This window comes from Lagopus leucura, unplaced genomic scaffold, assembly GCF_019238085.1.
Source record: "Lagopus leucura isolate 7727_CA_CO unplaced genomic scaffold, USGS_WTPT01 Super-Scaffold_100021, whole genome shotgun sequence".
Classification (NCBI taxonomy): Eukaryota; Metazoa; Chordata; class Aves; order Galliformes; family Phasianidae; genus Lagopus; species Lagopus leucura.
The window spans coordinates 926615-949262 of NW_024962274.1; the positions used below are offsets into that span (position 1 = coordinate 926615).

Sequence of the window (22648 nt, forward strand, 5' to 3'; positions counted from 1 at the left end):
GCACTGCCATATTTATAAGACAGAACTGGGGGTGGAGGCAGCAATTCAAGAGGAGACAAACAAAACTAAAAAGCCAATAAATAAAATACTAGTGTACAATTCAAGTGGCCGTTTTAATTTAAGTGCAAGGAGGAAGCAGGGATTATTGGTTATGAGGAACAGTTCTGTTATTCCAAGCTACGTGTAAAATCATGTCTGTCTTCTTACCAAGCACCCCAGGTTGTGCAGACACCAAGGAATATGCAGGGTCTTCACGAGACAAGCCACCATCTGAAACACCATTGTTATCCCCAAGTACAGAATACTGCTGCTTAACTCATGTTTAGAACAGTAGTGAGGTTCTGACACAGCATGGCCTGGCTGGGGAAAGCAAGGTAACATCCAGAGTGAGGGAAGGGCAAACCAGGGGAGGTGGGAAAGGTGGGGAGGAAAGAACACGGGTGATATAAATGAAGTGCTTTATCACTCATAAACCAGGGGAGTAAAAACTGGCTTGTACCAAGTGACTGTACTCGCTCTGTACAGCTCAAAATCTACAGCAGCCAGCCATGCTCCCAGAGCTGTGCACATCCCTGCTGGAGGACCGAGTGGCAGATCAGGAATCCCCCAAATACTCTCACACAGGCTCTAGCCTCAACAGAAGCACGGAGCAAAAACCATTTATTTCCTACAAGTTCCCATCCAGCCCTCAGGGCAGTGACAGATCAGCAAGGTAAAAGCTGATGAGCAGCAGCTCACTCCTTCCCTGGAGCATCCCTGGCAGCACTGCTCAGCCCAGAGCTTGCGGCAGCATTTGGATTCATCTCCTTGCAACTGCTGCTCCCTAAACCCCATGTCCTGCTTGTAAGAGCCCTGCAGTATTGCTCCCAGCACTGCAGGAGCCCAGCAGCTTCACCCAGAGACTTTGGATGTCACAGGCAAACCTGAATGGATAAACAAGTGGGAGGCAGCAGCCCTCTCCCTCCAGCACTGGCTACCAGGACAGAGTGCAGGAGGGGCTCAGCGCATGGGCACACAGCAGGCAGAGCTGGAGGCCATGCAGCTCAATGCTCACTACACAAACACAACAGCAGGCAAGACTAGGGTCACGATTTCAAATGAGCAGATTACATGTTTAAAATCTCAAAAAGGCTGCCGTGCTTGGAGGCTCTCTGGCCTGCCTTGAGAAGCAGACTAAATGGGCACAAATTTGTGCAAGGCAGGGAACTGTCACATAGGACTGTGGCCCTCTGCTGGGGTGAAATGTGCCCTTCCAGCTGCACACACTCACACGGACAGTGAGTTGGCTGTACAAGGTCATGTTGTATCCTTATAGCAGCAACTTCACGGCACCAGGGTTAAGGACTGCTCCAGCCCCTAGAGCCAGCAACTGAAACACAAACACGCACAGAGCATAGTGTTGAAGTGCTGTTTGGACAGACAGTAAAACTCATGACACAGCAGAGACTGAGACAAGGAGCTTCCCAAAGGCATACATACATTCATTTCCTACCTGGGCTCTCTCACACCCTAGGAAATGCACAGACAGCAAGTGCCCTGAAGCAAAGATTCACTCTCTTCTCTCCAACAGCAACCGAAGGCTCAATGTTTAAATCAAAAGATTTAGCAGTCCTGTTAAGACTGGCTGGAAAGGCCTTTCCCCTGCAGCCCTCTGCGCAGTTTTGGAGCTGCAAATACTGCACGCTTACAGGGTGTGCAGCTGTGGAGCTGCGACTTCTTCCAGGGTGTAGCTCATGCACTCTAAGCCAGCTGCCCCATCCCAGCACACCCTTGCTGTGACACGCTGGCAAGCTCAGCTAAGAGGTGTGAGAGCACTACAGAGTCTGCCAGATGGGTTCCATTCACACCTGTGCAGCACAGAGGACCCTACTTCCTAGCAGCCTCTATGCAAGGCTGCTTCCTGTGTGCTGTTGAGGTGCTGCTGGTTGAGGAACTGAGGGATCTTTCATTTGGCAGTGGCATGGATAATGCCTGGGGGTGGGAGATATAAGACTGAAGAGCTGGAGGAAAAAAGGGTCAGATTGGTCTTACCACTCTCCATCTCACCTGGAGAATTTAAGAGGAGAAAAGAAACCAAAAAGAAGAGCCGCGCTTCGGTGCTATCCTTCGTGTTTTAAAAGACTAGTTTCTTAAAATATAAAAACCATCTTTCCCCTGGAAAACACCAGAACGTAAACAATAAAAAGGGAATTTGGGGAGAAGAGAAAGGAGGTTTGAATGTGCTTCCAGGCAGCAGCCCTTGCTAAGAGCAGTGAGTGCCTTCAAGGCCCTACACTCACCATCAGCCCTGTTCCTATGGCTCTCTTGTTCATTTAGAGTTCCCCCCCCCAGCGGGTCTGGACTTAGGATTCAGCGATCAGCAGTTCGCAGCAAATCCTGGCTGGCAGTTTAATCCTCTTCATCTTCACTGATGTCGTAGGTGACTGCAGATTCGTTCCTGGAGCGGTTGGCTGGCGAGGAAGGGGGAGTCTTGGTTGAAAAGGGCCAGCGGAAGGAGGGAGATGGGGAGCGGTCATGCGTGGGGCTGCTGCTGGGACTCTGCTTTGGGCTGATGGCCTGCAGCATCCGGCCCTTGCCCTCCTTCAGCATGTGTTTCTGGTGATGGAAGCAGAAAGGTAGCATGGCTCAGAGATGGATATGGATAGTACTAACAGCTTGTGCAGCATATGGTGCTGCTGAGTCCCTTCAGTGCTTCATGCAATATAAGAACAGAAGGAACCCAATCTTAGATCTAGCCTATGGATACTGCATCCAGTTTCACCGTTTCCAAGCATCTCCAGAATGAAGTGTGTGTGACATTCAGCCAGCACCACAGCCTGGCAAAAACCCATCGCTTCAGACCCATTTCATCCCAGTGACAAAGTGACTGTCAATCTCTTGGATGCTCTCTAGCCTGCAGGATGCAAGCCAAGGTTCACAAACCAGCTTTTGGGAAATAGAGACTTTTCATATGGCTACTGGCTTTATTCAGCTGGCAGTGGTGAGGGATCTCGGGACACAATGCCGCCCAAGCCTGGGACAGCCTGTCTGGAGAGTGGCAACACAGCCAGCACTGCAACAAACCAGAGGCTTTGTTCTGCAGAGGGCGGGCTCCAGGGGCCCCATACTGACTGCCCAGCCCTCCCAAAGCTCCTTCCTCCTTTTCCCAGAGCAGCTCCTTACCAATGCACCTTCTGGGCCAAACATTTCCAGGAAATTGCCAATGAACTCTCGAGACTTCTCTTCCCACTTCTGAATGAGATCAATACTCTTCTCCTCCACTTTCTGGACAAATTCTTTTGACTTCTCCTCTACATCCTTCACCCTTTTTTTCACCTTATCCACACGCTCCTGCAGGTGATATTTCTTCTCCTGTTGAGTAAGCAGTGGGTCAGAATACAGCTCACCAGATCTGAGTGGCGACCACCTCTGTTCTGCTATTACACCTAACTGTTGCTTAAGACTCAGCATCTCCATGAGTTTTGACACTTCTTCACTTCAGTGATGCTTCTTTCCTAGACTAGAAGGCAGACACGCAGTGGGGCTGTGAGATGCTTTGTGGCAGCCACTGGCACAGCTCACAAAGCATGACTAAACCCAGAGATAAGGACTAGTTAAGCACACTGCAAGGAAGAAGCAAATATTTATAAAATATACTGATTAGATTTGAGTGACCTGCTGGAGGTCTTCTTGTGTATCATGACACGCCAATACTTTTTACTGGGTGTTCTTAAACAGAGGCAGAATTACATGCCAAATTAAGGCCAAGCAGCCATTACCTCTCCTGTTTTATTTTGACTTAATTGTATTTAAAAAAGCACAGTGTCAGAGCGATAAGAGAAATGTTTATTACTTTATTTCCAACATCAGAAAAGCCTCCTGTGGTGTATTTTACCTCTGTGCTATGAGCCACTCGGTACAGGAACAGAGCGTGCCCTTCCTCCCTGACGAAGCACTGTTACTCCTGCAGCTCCAGGTGGCACCCACAACTTTTCTGAACAAGAACTTACGGTGAAACACGCTTCTACTCACGTTTATGAAGCTGACGTTGAGCTCTTTAGCTGTGTAGCCCCGCTGCAGGTTCCGCCTGGCATAAACATCGTAGTCCCGCACGATCCGGGTGATGATATCTGATGTTGAGATCCCCTCAGTCCTCTGCGTTGGTGCAAACATGCCTGAAGGTGGAGAACACGACTCAGGACAACTGCAGCAAGACACACACCGCCACCTCTATTAGTAAACCACCTCCTCTGCCATGAGCACACTTGCTACCTGTCCTCACACCACCACGTCTTTGCCCTTGTACAATACCACACTCCTCTCTTAGACCATGAGGAAGATCTAAGACTCCAGCATGCAAAAAATATTTCTTACTGAAATACAAATACATCTTTTAATTAAAAAGCTCCAGTTCTTCACCTCAGCAGGTTTGAAAACTACTGAGTACAGTCAACTGCTTTTGGAAGTGTCTGGTGACAAGGACAGAATAGGGAGTACTGCAAATTCGTAGGTAGAACTGTAAGCTCTGATGGCTCAGTTTTGACAGCTTAATGTCAGCTGCACCCCCACTGAGTTTTACAGCAATCAGCTAGAGGGTGCACTCTGTGAACTTGTAAGGTTCTCCACTGGTGAGAATCTGTAAGCCAAGTCATTTTCTTCTTCCAAAAGGAGATTGTTAATCACAATAACAAGATTTCAGCTTCATAATAAGAATTAATCTGGAATGTGGAACAGTCTTGGCCTTGTGAACTAATACCCAAAACCAACATTTTTCTTTCTGCCCTCAGAGCCTCCTAGATGGACCTTGTTCCCAGAGGCCACAATCACTTCCCCACTGTGACCCTGCCAGATAGGAGAGACTCAACAGATCTTCAACAGGAATCCCACTGCAAAAAAATCCTGACTCAGACTCACCTGCTTCTTTTATATGCTTATAAACATCATCACTGCCAGCAGAAGAATAGGGGATATCATCATGTGCAACAAAGTCGATCTGAAAATTAAAAAAGCAATATAAGAGTCAGCATTTTACTTTGAGCATGGAGACTCCTGCTTTCTGTTGAAGGAAGGTAACTTTTTGCTCAATACCTCCACTCAGGGGTGTGACAGAGAACAGCAAGACAGTTTTCTCTCAAAAACCCAAGGCAGAGTAGTCCCACGTTATCACTAGCAATTGCCTACCAAAACTCATTAGCACACAACAAAGAAGAAGGGCTGTGACTAAAGACACAGCTGCTTTAAGATCCATAAATAGCTTTTTAATTTCCACAAGGGAAACTGAGCGTACTCCCCAGACTCCTCCTCACTTCCCAAAGCAGTTCAACAGATGTCAGAGATTCCTTTATCTTAACTGCTGATAGGACAATGCAGCTTTCCTGGTTTCCTGCTGCAGGGAATCTGATGTAGATCTAATGTGGTCCTGCTGAGAGCATGTGGACCAGACAACCTGCAGAAATCATTCCCACCCTACGTTATGCTCTCCCTATGGCCTGTTTCACCAGCATCAACTTCTCCTGGAACTCTCTTCTGCCTCTCAGACTCCTTTACCGTGTCACTATCTGCCAGCTCAGCACATGCTTCCAGGCAAGATGCCCCACATAGCTCCCATAACCCGACTCATTCTATATTTAAGGATCTTCAGGACAAACGGGTTGCTCAGGCAGAGGTCACCTCCATGGATGAATTCTTGCCGTAAATAGCACCTGATGAAAATTCAAAGCAGGTTAGATGCCATATATTACCCTGTGCTCTGCCAGGAACTCAGGGGTGAGCGTCCACGGTGCGTTTCTCACCACTTCATCTACATAGCGGCAGTGCTGCACGGCGTCATACCGCTCGTTTTCGTTCATCACCGTGAAGCCCTTGAAGTTATGGGTTAGCTCATCACTGCAGACTGAAGAAAGAGGCACAGAGAAGAGTGAGGCTGAGCTACTTACCCCAGGACTTCACAGCAAAAGGATCCCGCATACACCTCTGCTAAGTCAGGCAATGCCACATGACGTTAGAGGGTGGCACTTCAAATCTAACTCTTCTAGCCGTGAAGCACTAGGAATAGGCAGAGGTGACAGAACACTAAACCCTTGGGCAACGTTGGGCAGGCTGGACAGAGAGAACTGGCCATTTCTTTGGGGGTTTCTGCACAAGCTGGGGACCTACACCCTAAACTCTCAAGGTCTAGAGGCTCCAACACTAAACCAACAAGACCAGCCAATACAGAAGACAACTCTCCTGTATGAAATGGCACAACCTAGCAGAAACCTCCTTATTAACCTATGGATGGCCCAGGTCTGGAAACTGGAGTCCATGGAAAAACAACAACAACAAAATCCCTATGCTTCTGATTTCATGAACAGCATACTACAAGCTGGCACTTGGGAAACGAATGAAAGAGAGTTCACAGAAAATTAAGTTCATTTAATTAAGTTCTGTGGAAAACTCAATGAACAACTCTTCATCATCTGCACATAAGGCACTGAAAAGGAAACAGCTTTACATGATTATTAGACTCAGAAGTAAACACGGCATTACCAGTCTCAGGCTATGGGATGTATTTATATTCCAGACAAACAGATGATAAAGAGCGGGTGAGACTGCTCCCAGCTTGGAGCTAACACTCACTCAGGCTGTGGTCTCTTGTCTCTGTCAGTTCCTGGTGTGAGGGGAGCAGTTCATTGTCCTCCCCCTTTACCAGTCACCCGGAGGCAGAGAGCATGATTACAAGCCTTGCTGCACTAACATGTTAACAGTGTTCCCTGAAGTTATTTTCCTGTATGATGTACAACAAGTATCCAGCTTGTCCTTCTGCCTGCAAGATTTCTAAGCTCAGAGCATTTTGAAGTTTCATTAACCATAACAGCCTCCCCCCTCCTTTCCCTTTCCAGACGCCACTTGAGCACACATAAAACATTCAGAAGTACCACTGCAAAAAGCTCTCAGCAGCAAGTGAATCTGTGACAGGGAAACAAATCACATGAAGACGTTATGGATGGTCTATCATAAGATTGGAATTTCATTTTGCTTCAAGAACTTACTTGATGATAGAAAACTAGTTACAAGTACTCCCAGCTCCTGCTGCCTTAACATCATTATGCAGTCTGACCAGAGGTCACACCCTGAGAGACAACGTGCACAGACTGATGTGTCTGTAGTAGCACACGTCAGAAAGGTGGGTGAAGGTACAGAGGCATTGCATGGACAGATGGCAGCGATTGCAACAGCCGGAAGAAAGGGTTTCTTCTTTATTGTCCTGTTCTTAAAGGCTGATACACCTGGCTACATCTCCTCAGGTAGTCAAGAGTCCATCACAAACTAGAGGAGCCAGATTAGAATAGGCTGATGAGGAACCTTTTCCTTTTGGTACAGGATTCCTTTCTGTAGGCATACCTGGCTGTCAATATAGCGCAGTAAGACTTCAACAACAGGGAGAGAGATTTAAGACAACTGGCTGCAATGACAGCCACTAAGGCCATAAAGACAAAAAACCCATTGTGCTGTCTGTACGCACAACAGCAGAGGTTAACAGTGTTCCTACAAAGTCAACAAGATCACTCCTTACCTCCCACAATGAGGTATGTGTTTGGGAAGAGGTTCTTCGCTTGCATCAAGGCCCGGGCATGTCCAGAGTGAAACAAGTCAAATATTCCATCAGCATAAACTCTGACAGGGCGATCCACTGTGCCAAAAAAACAGACAGAACAGACATTGATGAGGGTGCCTTCCTGCAGAAGCAGCTGCTGCTCATGCCTGTGTGACATTCTGAAACTCACAGACAGTTGCAGAAAACTGGCCAAAAAAAACCCAACAGAGCTGAAGTTTACCCATGTTCAAAGACAGACTAAAAACCTACCACATACCCACTGAAACAAGATGGAGGGAGATCAAGGGAAAGCAAAGCATGAACATCTGCCTCCTATGGAAATCTAAATGTAACACTAACTTCTTGCACAGCAAGGAGCTACCAAAGGGCCAAAACGTTTTCCAGGCACCTGATTTCCCTTGCCAGCCAGGACAGCATCTGAAGACATTTTCTACATCCTTCTTCCTGCAGCCCCCCGCCACAGCTACAACGTCTTGGTAAGGGACCAGATTGTCCTGATTCCCCACCAGCATCATCAGCTACCCCCCCCCATCCCACAGAGTGCACAGCTGTATCTGAAAACACACTTGGACTACCCAAAGGAAAGCAGATACAATCCTGCTGAGCTGCTGGCACTATCAACTTAATCCATAGGTTAATAAGGAAGAAAAAAAGACCACCAGGCCATCTCTCTCAGAATAAACTGCACCTCCTCTCCGAGGTCAACACAAAGGTAAGTTGAGATAGACTTGAGACCAGTAACTGCCACGTAACAGCAGGAGACTCCCAACTTCTGGTGCCTTGAGACCACATGGGACACCAGCTCTTGTTGCTGCTAACAGAAATGTACACATTCTTGGTATCTGACACTTGGAAATGGCCTGCTGCTCTCTGGCTCAAATCACACAGACTCAGACTGGTGTGAACAGAAGCACAACAAAGCCACAGCAAGGAAAGGGCAGAAGGAAGACTCAGCAGAAGAGCTGAAACCTCATGGGTCTAGGAAGGGCCCTGTCTGTGCCTAGTAACAGAGCATGGGATGCAGCAAGAGGAAAAGTTGATGCAAATGGAGGGATAGCAGGCTCAAGCCAAGCAAAGGAGTCAGTTTGAGGACAGCCTCTTGTAGTCATTTGTCAGATCTGCCTCTGTCTGAAGGTGGGGGGAGGTTCTGGAGGGTCAAGGATTTGGAGATCTAAAACTGCAAGAGCTTTCTGTATGTCAGAAGAGGGCTGACTCTGACATAGCTTTGTTAAAGTTTAATTATGTTCTGGAAATTGGCTGGGACATCTGTTCCTTTTCCTCTATATCTACAATAGCTGCAGCCTCTGAGAACAGGCAGAAACAGCAACAAGAAGCACACACTGTATTTTAGCCACAGCAGGCAGAATAGTCATCAAATCAGACACCTTCTTAGGTGTCAGAGGTTACAGAGGTAGGTTACAGAGACTTTCAGCTGGGAAACCAACATGGTGTGTGCAAAGCACTTGCATTTACAAAAACTCCAGGAAATTGGTGTCAGATCTCAGTCTGAGCTGGCTTTTCTTTCAGCATCAGGCTGATAATTAGAAGTGCAGCATTTTTATTATCTTAGGGTCTCTGTAATAGAGAAGCCAATTAAGAGAGCACTGTCTGCACACTCTGTTTGACAAGAGAGGGAAACCATCCCCCATGAAGAGACAGTCCTGTCTCTGCTTCCCCTTGGGACTTGCAAAGAGAACAGTTTCTCCCGGTTTGTTTTAGTGAATAAAACGACACAGCCCTGCTGTGGGGCTGGCCTGCTTTGTTTAATGACACTGCAGACTAGAATGGGACATTCTGGACAAAGGCCTATGTTGGTTTTGTGTGTCCAGTTCAGAAGAGATGACTTGTAAAGTGTCTAAGTAGCTTCAGGCTAAGTTGTACCAAAAAACATTCAGGTCTGACAGTAAGCTTTAGCTGTCAGAGGCACAAGGAACATCTAAAACATCAATATTTATTTCAAACAGTCTTGTTAGTGAACGTACAGCTCCTCACACAGAGGCTCCAATTCGGACTGACAGGACCAATTACACACAGGAACAGTTATTTAATCAACAAGCATTAACAAAGCCTTTGGCTGCAATCACACCCCCCATCCCACGTTCAACATTTATACACTCCCCTTAAAGCCTGGTTCTTACTTACATGGGGTCCCTCTCATCGCTTCTTCATACGTCACTCTGACGTACGGCTTGCTGTAATCGATTTCCACTTCATCTGAAAATGGAGCTGGCTCCCTCAGTCCCTACACAGACAGAGAAGGTCAGTGGTGAGAACGCAGAGGTGAATGCACAGCGTAGCAGCAGCAATGCCACTGCAGTGTCCTAGTCACCGAGTGACTCACTGTGTCTCCGCACGACTTGAGCACGTGCACTGAAAGACTAATTAGTGCTAAATCTCTAAACAGCCCCGCAGGGTGATTAGCCTCAATTTGAGGGCAAGGGAAAAGGGAACTTCAACAAACCTCACTCTCACAGATCTGCTCATCCAGACAAGCACTTTGCTGTGCTTGTGCGTTTGAGAGCTTGTGCTGTGTTATACGAACGGTAACAGCTCCTCAATTTGAGTATATGAACGAGCAGAAGAGCAATACAGAGAGCAGAACAAATCCCTAAGGAATCTGTGTACCATTGTTCATTTCTGAGCCATAAGTAACAAGAGAGTGACCTCGATTTGCAGCAGAATATATCTTAATGCTGCAGGAAAGCCTCTCTAATCCACTAGCTTGACCTCAGCTGAAGTCTGAGTATCGTTCCTGGCTTCTGAATGGCAACAAAAGATCTGATTTTCCTATAATGGAACAAACAACTCAACTTCCTCCTAGCAGGAAGGTGTGAGGCAGCAATGGGTTTTCTCCTTCCTGAGCCAGAAGACTGGGAAACAAGCTTGCAGGTCAGTACAATAATACTTCAAGTGGCAAAAAGCTAATCAGCAATTTCCTCTCTGGCTTCCTATCCATTGTGATATCCTGCCACAGTGCCCAGCACCACTGCAACCTGAGAGACCACTGCTGTGATTGTTAATGTTTACAGTTGTTACAGTGCTCCAAGCAAAGCGTGTGGGAAAGCAACTGCTGACCATTACATTCAAGCAAACTGATGCTGCTGAAATCTCCATTAACATCAGCATTTACTGAGGTCCCCACGTTTCAAACACCACCTCCTCTGGTGGATCCTTACTGCTTGGTAAGGCCTGTGCCTCTCCTTTCCTCACTGCCACTGTATCTGGGGCTTGTGAATAAAACCAGATGCTGCACTTTGGTCATCAGTAGTGCAATATGAACCTAGGAATAAGAGGACGAAAAAAACTACCAAAATTATCAGAGGATCCCAGAGAAACACTCTCAGAAGCTCCTGCCAACCTTGCCCTTCCTCCACAGCACCTACAAGGGTCAGGACACAACTTGATGTGCACAGTGCAGCAGTCTAGACATTACTTGTTTTGCATGATTCATATACAGACATTTTATTTCTAACACAGGACACCAAACTGAAGTGCAAACAATCCCATGGAATAAGCCATACACTTCTCTTTCCCCACCAAAAGATGTGGGGGTCTTTAAGAGAAACAGGATGCATTTTGATGAGAGTTATGCAATAGCTCAAGCCTCCATTCCCAACACTCATAATCTGTCAGATGTTCCAGGACAGGACTGAAGTGCTCACTGAATAGCAAAACATTGTTATCAAAGAGAGGAGCTGTAAGACATCACTGTACTTCCCCAAGGACTATGACCCCAGAATGATGCGACAGGATGGAAGCTGCTTCTCACTGAGATACAGAAAGAACAACCAGAGCACACGATACAAAGGAGAGCTCTGGAAGAGGAGCAGAGAAGAGCTGTACAAAGCTCATCATCACAATATCACAACTGGGACAACATTAAGTCAGCTCTTCATACTGACATTAGCTGGGACAGACCCCTATGGAAGAGTCTCCTGTTGCACTAGGAAAATAAAGAGTTTTCTTTCCAGTTTCAGATAGGCTGCCTCTGCAGGTATCAAACTCTAAGCCCACCCACAGGTGCCCTACTTGACTGCTGGACTGCTACAGGTGCCCTACCTATGGACTGCTTTCTGCTGGACACGGGTGCTGCCTCTCTGTTTTTCTGGAGTTATTTCTCCCTCGTGGATCTGTGACAAAACCCACCTACACCAAGTGAATGCTTCCACTTGTAGCACGTGGATACCTATCTGCGTGTCTGCTTGGGAACAGATTGAGTACAAACAAGCCGGACAGACCGCAAAAGCAGCTTAGCGACACTTGCTTCAGATCTAATTTAAGTCCATGTTGTGTGTCATTAGTACGAGCAAAGGAAGATTTCAAACTGGCTTTGCAAGGGTAGCTCCTGTCATTTGCTTCTTTCCTCCCCTTTGTTTTCTGAGTCCACAGAAACCGCATCACGTTTGTCTTCCTGTTGTTCTGATTCCAGCATCCAACCTCCCCAGCACTTCCAGCTCCCATCTCTGCTTACTTACGAATGAGCGCCGGGACATTTTTGCAGGGATTCCATCCAGCTCTGTCGCCCCGTTGGGGCCAGATCCATCTTTTCTTCTCTTTCGGGAATTCAGCCTGGAGGAGGTCGGCGGCTCCATCTTGCCAAGCACACGTCCAGTAGAAGCTGCAACAGAGGCAGATAAAGAAATATATATATTTTTCAGCTCTTCCAAAGCAAAAAATCAGTCAACAGCAGGCAGAGCGTACAGAAGGTCAGTGCAAAGACACAGCCACCTAACAAGGGGCTTAGCCAGTTCTATTTGGCACCAACTGCCAAGGCTTGACAAACAGTGCCTGGTGGGAATACTGAATCGCTTAATGCAACTCTGTTCCGCAGAGAGAAGCACACAGCAGTCAGCTGCCTCGAGAGAAACTCACAGAAGAGTTGCAGTGCAAGTTATAAATCATTAGTACAGGCCAATTGTGCTATTTTAGCCTCTGAAAGGCAACCTAACGATTCAGGCATGTCCAAGGCACACTCAGTCCTCCCCCAGCTCTCATTTTGATGATACTGGATGCAAACATTAAGCGGAAGGACAAGGGAGAGGGGGAGGAGAGAAGGGGTGCAACCTTTGGCTATACGTCAAAAATGACTTGCTGTCTGCTTTGTGTTCGTCTAAGACCGAGTTGCAGCTCCCCTCACCACCAGCTCACCTCACCTTCTCTCCTCCTGCAGTGGTGACTCAGCTGGTGCAAAGCAGCTGCCTGTCACATTAAGGCACACTTACTCCTGGAACTCTGTGTACCAGGATGCAACCAGCAGCAGATACAACCAATGGACAGAAAGACAACCTCTTTGGGATGGAAAACGTAACAGCTATCTGCAAGTTAGCTATCCTGGCTTTTGCACTGGGTCATCGTACACTGCAGCCTTCCCAAAAGGGCCCTGGAGCATTAAGAACAGCTGAAGCAAAGCTATGGGTTTGTAAAAATGCATGACAGCAGACATTTCCTTTTCAGCTGCTGCAGGAGTTTAGACACAGCTGCTGCATTTGCAAAGTTTATTAGTAAAGTGCAGCAACTAAGTATTACCTCTTTTGCTCGCTCCAAGGGTGCAGCTCCCACTGCAGCAAACAGCACTTTGGACCTGCTTTCCCTGAGAGCAGCATGAACCCTCCACCCAGGAATGATGCTTATGTGCATGCCTTTGCACTCTAATCACTAGGGCTGTGTGGAATTCAAAGCTTCTCCCCACCCACCTGGAACATACTAGGTGGGGCAATGAGAGGTAAGAGAACAGGCAGAGACGCTCTGAGCACCCTCTGTGCTGGTGCTTGGGTCTCTCCAAGTGCTCCTGCTTGGGATGAGCTGAGGCTGTCCTCAGTGCTGGCCACTGGGTGAAACTCTGCCCTCCAGCAGCAAGCAAGCCAGGCCTGGTGAAAGAGAGCTGTTAAGAAGCAGATTGAGTGACTGAACTTACCCAAGAGCAGATGACTCTGAGTTAAGGAATGTCCCAAAGGAATTAAATGCTATTTAATAGCATGCAAGAACACAGCTTTTCCCACTGAGCATCACCAAGATGATGCCTTGTGAACAGCACTAAGGTCAAATGCAGCTGAACTGGTTTGGGGCTACGTGCCCCAAACTGCTATTAGACCTAATGTAATGCACTAAATTAGGAAAAGAGAATCTTTAGGTGAGCGAGGAGCCAAAAAATACTGGGGAGAAGACAAAAGTGCCTGTGGAGAGCAGCTGGAAAAGCTTTATCATCTTCCAAAGGGAACAGAGGAAGGGCGTGTGGCCATTTCACAGCTGCATGAACCATCCAGTGCTCACTCATAATGTCTGCCAGTTGAGTTTACAGCATTTCCCCTATTCTAGTAATTAACCTCATTTCCTAACAACAGGTAAATACATGGGAGTGAGCAAATGCAAACTCAGGTTTAAACAGTTTGCAGCCCTAAGCTCTAAGTCTTCAAACAGTTAAGCAAACATTTAACTGGGGCAAGATCTGTGCCATAAATGCAGTAGCTTCCACGGTACCTCTATGAAAACACAGGGTGTGGAGTAAGTATTCCTTCAGTTTTGCAAGTTGCCATCTTGCAAGCACACTATGCATCAGATATTTATCATCACAGTCCTACCAGAAATTGTCTAGTTCACATAAACATTCGTATGGCTTATGTTGGAAGGGAGCTTAAAGCCCATTCACCCCCATCCCCAGCCTTGGGCTGGCTGCCCCCCCACCAGCTCAGACCCCATCCAACCTGGCCTTGGACACCTGCAGAGCTGGGGCACCCACAGCTCTCTGGGCAATAATGCCAGCACCTCACCACTCTCTCCCCTCTAATTCCATTCGCTTTCCCACTTCTCATGGTGCATACAGTAAAAAATCTTACATGTGACTACCTGACACACCGCGGCTGAAGCCTTGCGGATGGTGCACAAGTGCTCTCTGTGCCAGTGCTACAGCAAGACTTTGCGATGGAGCCTCTGCAGTGCCTGGAGCTTGGCTGGGCACCTCCTGAGTGACGCAGTTCTGTTAATTACTTAAACTACTGCAGAAATTAAACAGTAATTTTACCACTCTTCAGAGCTTTAAAACCTCTACCCTGTGGCTAGCGCATTTCCAGGAGCTCCTCCCAGCATCAAAGGCACCTTCATTAAAAGCTGGGAACAAACTGTTTTGAAAAACAAATTACACCTCAACGTGATAAAGCTGCTTATCTTAGAACTTTTTTTCTTTTGATCCAAATGACTAAAATAGCCCCTAAACAATGACTTTCTAACAATGCGATCCAGCATCTGTAGCTGAGCTGAACACATGAGCACACATCTTTGCTTCCCCAAATATGTACAACACAGACTGTTCTAAAATTCATTACATTTGCAGCAGATGGGGAAGGGAAAAAGATAGCTCCAAAGGTTCCTTCTGAAAAACTGCAAGATAAAAGAACTGGCATAGCCTAAAGAAAAAGACCTGTTGTAAAACATCAACACTGTTTTATAGGCCTGAGAAATCACCATCCTGCAAGCCTGAGCTGTGCTCAATGGGAGAAACTGCTATCCAAGAGCAAAGTTAAGTAGCTCCCTGTTAGGGAAGATCCATAGGGCAAATCACAACCTCTCTACCACTTCACAACACAACCGGGGCAGCTGGACAAAGCAAAATAAAACCTATACAGAATGAGAGGTGACTGCAACAGCTCAGCAACAGGTCTAAGCTAGCACAAGGCTGACGCTGGGACCGTGAGCCCCTCCGTGCTGCCATGTCCCCGCTGCACTGCCTGCCTTGGCGCTCCCCTATCGTCCCTCTGAACTCAGAGTCAGATGCAGCTGTCATGTGCTGCTCTGCCTACAAGATCACTCCGCTCTGCAGAAGTGAGCTATTTCTCTTCTGCTGACTCATCCGCAGACAAATACTACCAAACTTTGTACTCTGCCAGCTGTCTACTGGGAAGAATTGCCCTGACACGTTGAAGGCACTAAGCGAGGGCCTCAGGGAAAAGGAAGAAGCCCTGTCACTTCAGATAACTCCTGCCAGGCTGCAAAGTGCCTGAACTACCCTACAAGGAGAACAGACTCTCAAAACACAAGAACCTCTAGCTTACGATCTATCTCACTGCCATGCATCTCTGCAGAGATCTGCTGTAAGCAGAAAAGAAGAGGTTAACACCACCAGACTCATTGTGGACACCCCCAGAAACTGATGAAAGCCTGTTTACAAGATGAGGGTTAACCCATCCATAATTACTGGGAGAAATCAGGATCTCTCCCCAGCCTATGTTTAACAGCCTTGCCCAATCTCTATGCCAGCCCTGCCCAACTCCCCACACTGAGGGCACAAAACCAGGGACACGTGTCACTGTCCCCAGCTCGGCTGCTCTGCCAGCAGGTGGAACCCCTCCAGTCTATATAAAGCTTAGGGGTCCAGCACTTAAAACACGGGCAGCTCCTCTGGTTAAGCCAACACAGCTATCTTGCAATACATTGACAGCCATCCCAGCTCGACCACACATTGATACAACAGCACCCAAACTTGGAGTTCTGCTATGCGGGCTGTCACACCTCATTCCCAAGCAGGGCGCAGCCCCGCAGTCAGGGGAAGATGCCGCCAGGATCTCCGTACGAGCTCACAGCCCTGTAGGTACGCCGTCACCCCAGGGCCGGGCGGCTGGCACAGAACACGGCTGCTGGGGGTGGTGCAGAGCAGCCAGGAGCACGAGGCCGTTCCGCCCCACTTCGCTTCCGACCCCGGCTTTGGCAGCACAGCCCGCCGGTGCGCTGCACATCACCTAAAGCGGATCCTCAGCTACGAGCTGAGCCACACGGCTCTTCTACAGCGTTTCAGAACGATCGCAGCCGGTTCCGTCCCAGCCCCCGCCCAACGGACATCCCCGACCCCGAGCCCTGCCCGCACCGCCCAGGCGCGTCTCCCGCCCCGCCGTCCCCCTCAGCCCGGCCGCACGCACCTGGCCCGGCCCGCAGCCGCCGCCGCTCCCGCCGCCGCCCCGCCCCGCTCCCGCCAACGCCAACGGGGCGCCGGGCGGAGCCGCGCAAGGGACGGAGCGCAGGAAGGGACCGGGGCGGCCCGGGAAACCGCGCCCGCGATCTCCGTTCCGGCCTGCAACGTCCGCTCCGCGCTGAGAGCAGGGATTGCTGTGGGGTTTGCACCCCGCCGGGCGGAACGCGGCCCGAGCTGCTGCCGCAGACCTTCTGAGTGCTGCGAATGAACGCAGGAAGGAGTTGTGCAACGCCAGACGTGCGGACCTACCCGGACGGCGGAGGAAACGCACGTGGCCGGGCCCTGGGCACGGCTCTTCGGCCAGACATTCATTGCTGCATTGCTCAGCCCTTCTTCAAGGAGGGGTCACTGGAGCTGAATCGGCACACATCTGTGCCTTTGTGTAACACCTTTGTCAAGCAGCTGTTAAAAACTTCCAAACACAGCAACCGCCAGGGTTTGTAACTTGACAAGTCGAGAGGCACAGGGTATATCTGATCTGCTGGTAGATTTTTCTAGTAGATTGTCTCACTGCACGCTCCCAGCTTCACATGCTCACACTGAGTAGTGGTGACAACCACAACTGCTGACCACCTCCTGCTCCTCCATCAGTGTAATCAAATGGAGCTGCTTTCAAACAAACCTATTGGAGAAACAGAGCCAGGATTGCAGACAGAAGAGCGATCCTGGAAGATGCATCATAATTTCTGATTTGATTGGTATGAGCTGCATTGACAGCACGATCTCCAGCAATAGCTGAGGGTGGAATTTGGGACTCATCTCACCCAACTTCAGCCCTGAAAAAGCCCAACATATAGCTGAAATTCTTCAGCTCTGCTTTTCCTCAGTCAGCCCAGACAGAGAACTGGCACTGTGCAACTCATCCTGCCTTCTGAAGGGCATTTAAGATGCCTTCTGACAGCACCCACTCTCCCAGGAACCAGCCTGATCCTCTGACTTCTGGGGACTCTTTCTGATTTCCAGCAGCCTTCCTTCCTGCTCCTGTCAAAGCTGGAATCCAAACAAGTTTAGCCTCCAAACATGCACTTCCTGAAACAGTTCCAGAAAGGCAAAGGTTGAAAAAACATCGCAGTATAGGGGCAACCAGCAATGAGTATCCTGTGTGACACAGCTGCCTGATTGCACTGAGCCAATCAGGAGTTACAGCTGGAAGAGTTCTGACACTTTGTGAGGTGTGCAGGCTGCTGGCCTGACCCAGTGTCCTAAATACCTTGTCTCCCTATCAATTAATATCATTTCACATGACACGTAGCTGGAATCATCAACCCAATTCTTAAAGAAATCCCAAGACCAAATCCACATAGGCAGAATAAGAGGTCAGCTTTATGGATTAATTTACAGAGAATCCTCAGAAAATGTTTATCTGAGCAGCACAAACAATCAAGGCTAGCACATTTTGTAGAGCAGAGAGGACAAGCAGTGGAAAAGGCCAAGGTAAACACATGGGAGAGAAAAAGTAAATATACAGATTTATTATGTTACATTTCTTGGAAATACTTCATTCTCAGAAAAGTAACAAAGTAAAAGCAGTGGAACCCTCTTAAAACAGAAGTTGTGTCTGCCTTAAAAACAACAGCTCCTGGCAATACTCTTTTTAGGACAAAACCAGCACGCTATATAAAAAACAAACAGCAGTTTACATAAAGGACATAATGACACACTCAAAGCTATACTGACATCAACGAGGGAGGAGGGATGCTGTAGTTCAACACGTGTAGGATGTGCTTTGTAGAGCTGCATTGCTCTACGAGTATTAAGGGAAGCACACTGTGTTTGTGTATGTTATGGTAACAAAAATGCCCTCAAGTATTCTCCCCCACCTCTGTCCTTTTGTGCAGTTATCTTCAATAGTAGAAGCAGCCAAATGCAGCTACCACACAAAAGAGGCTGTCCTGAAGAAAACAGAGAAAGGCTCCATATTAGCAAAGGCAAAATCTTTGTTAGCCCAACTGTAAAGGCTGACCTGAGGGAACACTTAGACCAGAGCACTAAAAATACTCATAACCTAGCACTTTTTTTTTTTTTTCCTTTTTAAGTACTTAAAAAGTTATTATTCAGCTCAGTTGTGATGTGTCTGAAAACCAGAAGCACCTCACTTGGTTACAATCACCAAAAGAGAAAGTCCTCACCAAAGAGCAATCCATGCTCCTCCCTGTATTCTGCAGCTTATAATGAGGACATTCTCCCTGAAATCCTCACAGCCCCATGTTTTTGAGTGCTGTCTAGAATCTTACAGCAGAGTTTGAAGCATTCCATAGCAGATTTAACATGGGAAGCACTCAGCAGCAGGACAGTACAGGAAGTTTTAAGGTAAAGTCTTGACTTCTCCTCAGTCCTGCTCTGCAGCCTTACTTCTGGAGAGCAGTTCAGCAAAGCAAATCAGAAAGTATCTCACGTGCTTTCCTACTTCACTTGTCAGATGGTGTAACGTAAGTGGCTTTTGCAGACCACTGTATGATCAAGTTTTATCATTTTGGATATTACACCTGCTTCACAGATTTCACATTTTGTTTCAATAGTTTTGATTCCTTCCAAAAAAAAAAAAAAAAAAAAAAAAAAACAAACCAAATCAACCAAACAAAAAAAATAAAAAACACGGTGGCTGCTTTTATCTGTGCTACATGAAACAACAGCTTTATACTTCCCATTATAAAAGTCAATGCTTACATTCATGAAAACATCATGAGCATAGCTGTCAGTGTCAGCATCCCAGAAACATCGTGCAGCCATGCTAGACAAAGGAGAAAAAGGAAAGCCATTAACTACAATGTCAGGTGTAAGGATCTAAGTGATCACAGGCACTTGAATTGAAAAGCCAAATTGAGCTTCCTTTAAAGGGAAACTGGAAGCATTCTGCTGAATCCTGAGCCTAGATTGCCATTGCTGGGTTCCTGTTATATGCTGTAACTGCCTCAGTATGTTGCTTATGCTGCAGCCTCAAACTCATCACCTATCAATCCTGCTCCACTGTGCAACAGCACTTGCAGCTTCATTACTTTGGTGCTTAAGAACCTTTTGACTTCAGGTCAACATAACAGTGGCTAAATTAGCTTGCTTGTTCTTTTCCTTCACCTCTGGCATTGCATGCAACCAATTTATTTATAGGGAGCTATCACATTTCTTGGCAGCCTTCACATTACTAAAATAGGAGCTAAGCACTTCTAGCCCTTTCACATCTATGCTCTCTGGTCCCTGAAAATCCTTGTGTTTTTTTTTTTAAATAACTCCTGTCTTACCTTGAAGGCAAATGACCTGATTGTCATGGGATATTCCAGACCAGACCTCAGTGCTGCCTCCTCTCATGTCACTGATCCTGTCTCTTCCTTCCTTCAAACACCCAGCTCCCTACCTGCTCCAGCCAGTCTCAGCCAATGGGATTGCTGTTTGCTTCATTTATTTTCTGCTGGAGAACTAGGCACAAGAATAAAGAGAAACCCTGCACATAAGGCACCGAAACAACGTGTGCTGTTTCCTTTTGTCTTCTTACCCAGCGGCGACGGAAAGCTACACCCCACTACAGCAGGAATGAGGAGTTTGTTCATCAGGTTGCAGGCACCTGGAGTGAGATCTAGGCTAGATTCCTATGACAGCATTACACTGGGGACTACAGAAATTTAAACTTCTGAAAAATACTTGTTTGGCTTTAGACACAAGTGAATTACCTTGGATCCTGTGCATCAGCAGGGCCCTAAGAATAGACTGGATGTATGCTTCAGTTTATTGTGAATACAGTGAGAAATGCCTTTATGCAACACACCTCACAAATGCTCTTCGACATCTGACTTGTAGTAATTTAATCAGCCACAGCCCAAGCCATCACTTGCTGCTTAGGAGAAAATACTTTGCTTATTAGCACCTGCAGAAACTTTGCATCTAGAAAAATTGGAAGCAGCCCCCAAAGGAAAAGGGAAAAACAAAACCCACAGAACAAAAACAACTGAAAATTACAGAAATACAATTAGAAAATCCCAAACTTACTTCACTCCTTCTCCTCTCTGCTCTCCAATCACAACCTGCACCACCATTTTGTACCTCTCAAATCCCTCCTCTGAAAAAAAAAAAAAAAAAAGGAGAGCAACTTCAAAGGCCATACTTATTTAAAATGAACTCTAAATAGGACAGAGAGAGAAAGATTTTTAATTACAAAGCTCTGTCCTGTACAACTTAAAAAGAAACACGTGCAATTGATAGAATGGACAGATTGCCTCATAGCTTCACCTTCCTCAGTACAGAGTACCACAGTCTTATTGTCCTTGGAGGGCGAGTGGAGCATTTGGTCTGTCCAAGTACACATCCATGGCATTTTAGTTCTGCAGCTTTCAAGAGATGAACACCTGGAGAGAATGTAAGCAAGGCCATGGGTGGGCAAAATCCAATTTAAGAAAACTGGCTTATTTTAAAGCTGTTCCGACACCAAGTTATTTTAGAGATTTTCTATCACATAGGGGCTTCCTTTACTTCCAAGTTGGGACAAAAGGCCATCTAAAAGCACAGGCAGATCTATGCTGTGTCTCTGCAAAAATATGCAAAGAAATCCTTTCACAACAGTAAAGAAATACCTTTGAGGGCCAGATCAAGTGAGGCCACAATGATGTTCCAGAATTCAAACCAGAAAAACACATTTTAAATAAAATATTTATCTTAATGCCTTTGTCTTCAATACAGCAGTATCCTGGGAAGACTCTGGCACACTATTTCTGCAGAATGATTGAATATTGCATGCTGAGCCTGTTAACATCCACCACGTCAATGCTTATCAGAGATGTCAGCTGATACACCGGCCACACTGGGCCAGTCCTGCTTCAGGCTACCATTGGCGTGCTTCCAGATTGCTCAAGCCCAGCCCTGTGCATATCAGCTTGACATCAACACATGCTGGGACCATGGCTGCTGCTGTTAAAGCAGACACACAACTCTGGGAGAAGCACAAACCCACAGCTTCTGCTGAGACCGTTATGGAGAATCAGTCCAGCAGATGGAGCACCAGCCTCATCCCCAGGACAGAGAGGGATTAAAAAAAAAAAAAAGTGACGCTGTGCCACCTCAAGCGCTCAGTGCTGGAACGCTTACAAGAAACACCTGCTGGATCCTGAAGTTGGTTCTCATGCTCAGAAACACTGGAAGGGATCCTGCAAACCACCTCCTCCTCCTCTTAGTGCTGCAAGGCCACGCTCACACCCTGCCTGGGCTGACTGAGCTCCCAAACATCTCCCCCTTCAGCACTACTGCTGGGCCCTGCCCTCACCTCCCCGCTCTTCCAAAGGAAACAGCACAGGCAGAAAAGAACCGGCTTTCCCAGCAGACCTCCTCACCTTTCAGCCTATCTTTGATTATCTCCGATAAAGACTTTGTGAGCTGTGGGATTTCCTCAGGGTCGTACTGCACGTCGGCCAGCTTCTCCTTCAGCACGGCACGGATGCATTCCTTCACCGCGGACGCCTTAAATCTGCCAAGGAGACCAACGACAAGAGGCGCAGGAAGGTTACTCTCAGCACACGCACAGAGCTGTCCCGGCCCCCCGCCCGACTCCCAGGGCTCTCCTGCCCGCCTCACCGCCGCTGCAGGCCGGGCCGCAGGCAGTACGCGCTCCCATTGCCGCTCTCCGAGCCCAGCTCGCCCATGACGCGGCCCCGCCACCGGTTACCCGGCAACCGCCGCTACTTCCGCCTTGGCACGGCGCGCCGCGTGACGCAGCCTGTGACGTCACCACGCCCCGCCCCGTTTTCGCTCGGCGCGCCGCACGTGGTCGCGGTTGCAGCGAGCGGGGGGCGCCGCTCCGCTGATGGCGCGAGATGGCGGCGCTCTGCTCTGCCCGCTGCAGCCCCGCCCGCTCGCACGCAGGGAGCGCATCCTCGTCCTGACCCACACGTAGGTTTTAGGGACCCACGCCCCGTCGAGCTGTTGTTTTTGCAGATCGATGTTCCTATCGCTGCCCCGGTGCTGCCTAGGCCAGGCCGCGTCCCAGGGCAGAACGGTGCACACAGCTTACGGCAGCACCTTTTGAGAAGCTGACATCCTGCTTCCTCTGCCCTTCATCTCAGTGCATTAATCTCTCCGATCAAGTTTCCTTTGCCTAGCGGCGGATGACACCGCTCACAAAGCACCTGGGCTGG

At 47.9% G+C, this 22648-nt stretch overlaps 1 protein-coding gene across 3 annotated transcripts; it reads right to left on the minus strand.

Moving 5' to 3' along the window:
- Positions 1 to 94: 94 nt before the first annotated feature.
- On the minus strand, positions 95 to 22191 carry PCYT1A (phosphate cytidylyltransferase 1A, choline). Of its 3 annotated transcripts, XM_042878122.1 has the most exons (10): positions 22089 to 22191; positions 21848 to 21981; positions 12052 to 12194; positions 9719 to 9818; positions 7535 to 7651; positions 5721 to 5872; positions 4894 to 4972; positions 4012 to 4154; positions 3163 to 3351; positions 95 to 2595 (listed from the first exon to the last, which is right to left on the minus strand). In XM_042878122.1, exons 1-10 carry the CDS (start codon positions 22154 to 22156, stop codon positions 2389 to 2391), a joined length of 1332 nt encoding a protein of 443 aa, XP_042734056.1. In that variant the 5' UTR covers positions 22157 to 22191; the 3' UTR covers positions 95 to 2388. The 3 variants fall into 3 exon arrangements, with proteins under 3 accessions (XP_042734056.1, XP_042734058.1, XP_042734057.1); XM_042878124.1 differs by lacking the exons at positions 21848 to 21981; positions 22089 to 22191 and adding an exon at positions 18356 to 18421; XM_042878123.1 differs by lacking the exons at positions 21848 to 21981; positions 22089 to 22191 and adding an exon at positions 16483 to 16519.
- Positions 22192 to 22648: the final 457 nt, after the last annotated feature.

Coding starts and splice junctions, on each gene's coding strand:
- PCYT1A (XM_042878122.1), bottom strand. CDS start 22,156: ATGGGCGAGCTGGGCTCGGAGAGCGGCAATGGGAGCGCGTACTGCCTG. Junction 5,873..7,534: donor CACATACCTCATTGTGGGAG/GTAAGGAGTGAT, acceptor CTCTTTCTTCAG/TCTGCAGTGATGAGCTAACC. Junction 2,596..3,162: donor TTGGCCCAGAAGGTGCATTG/GTAAGGAGCTGC, acceptor TTCCATCACCAG/AAACACATGCTGAAGGAGGG.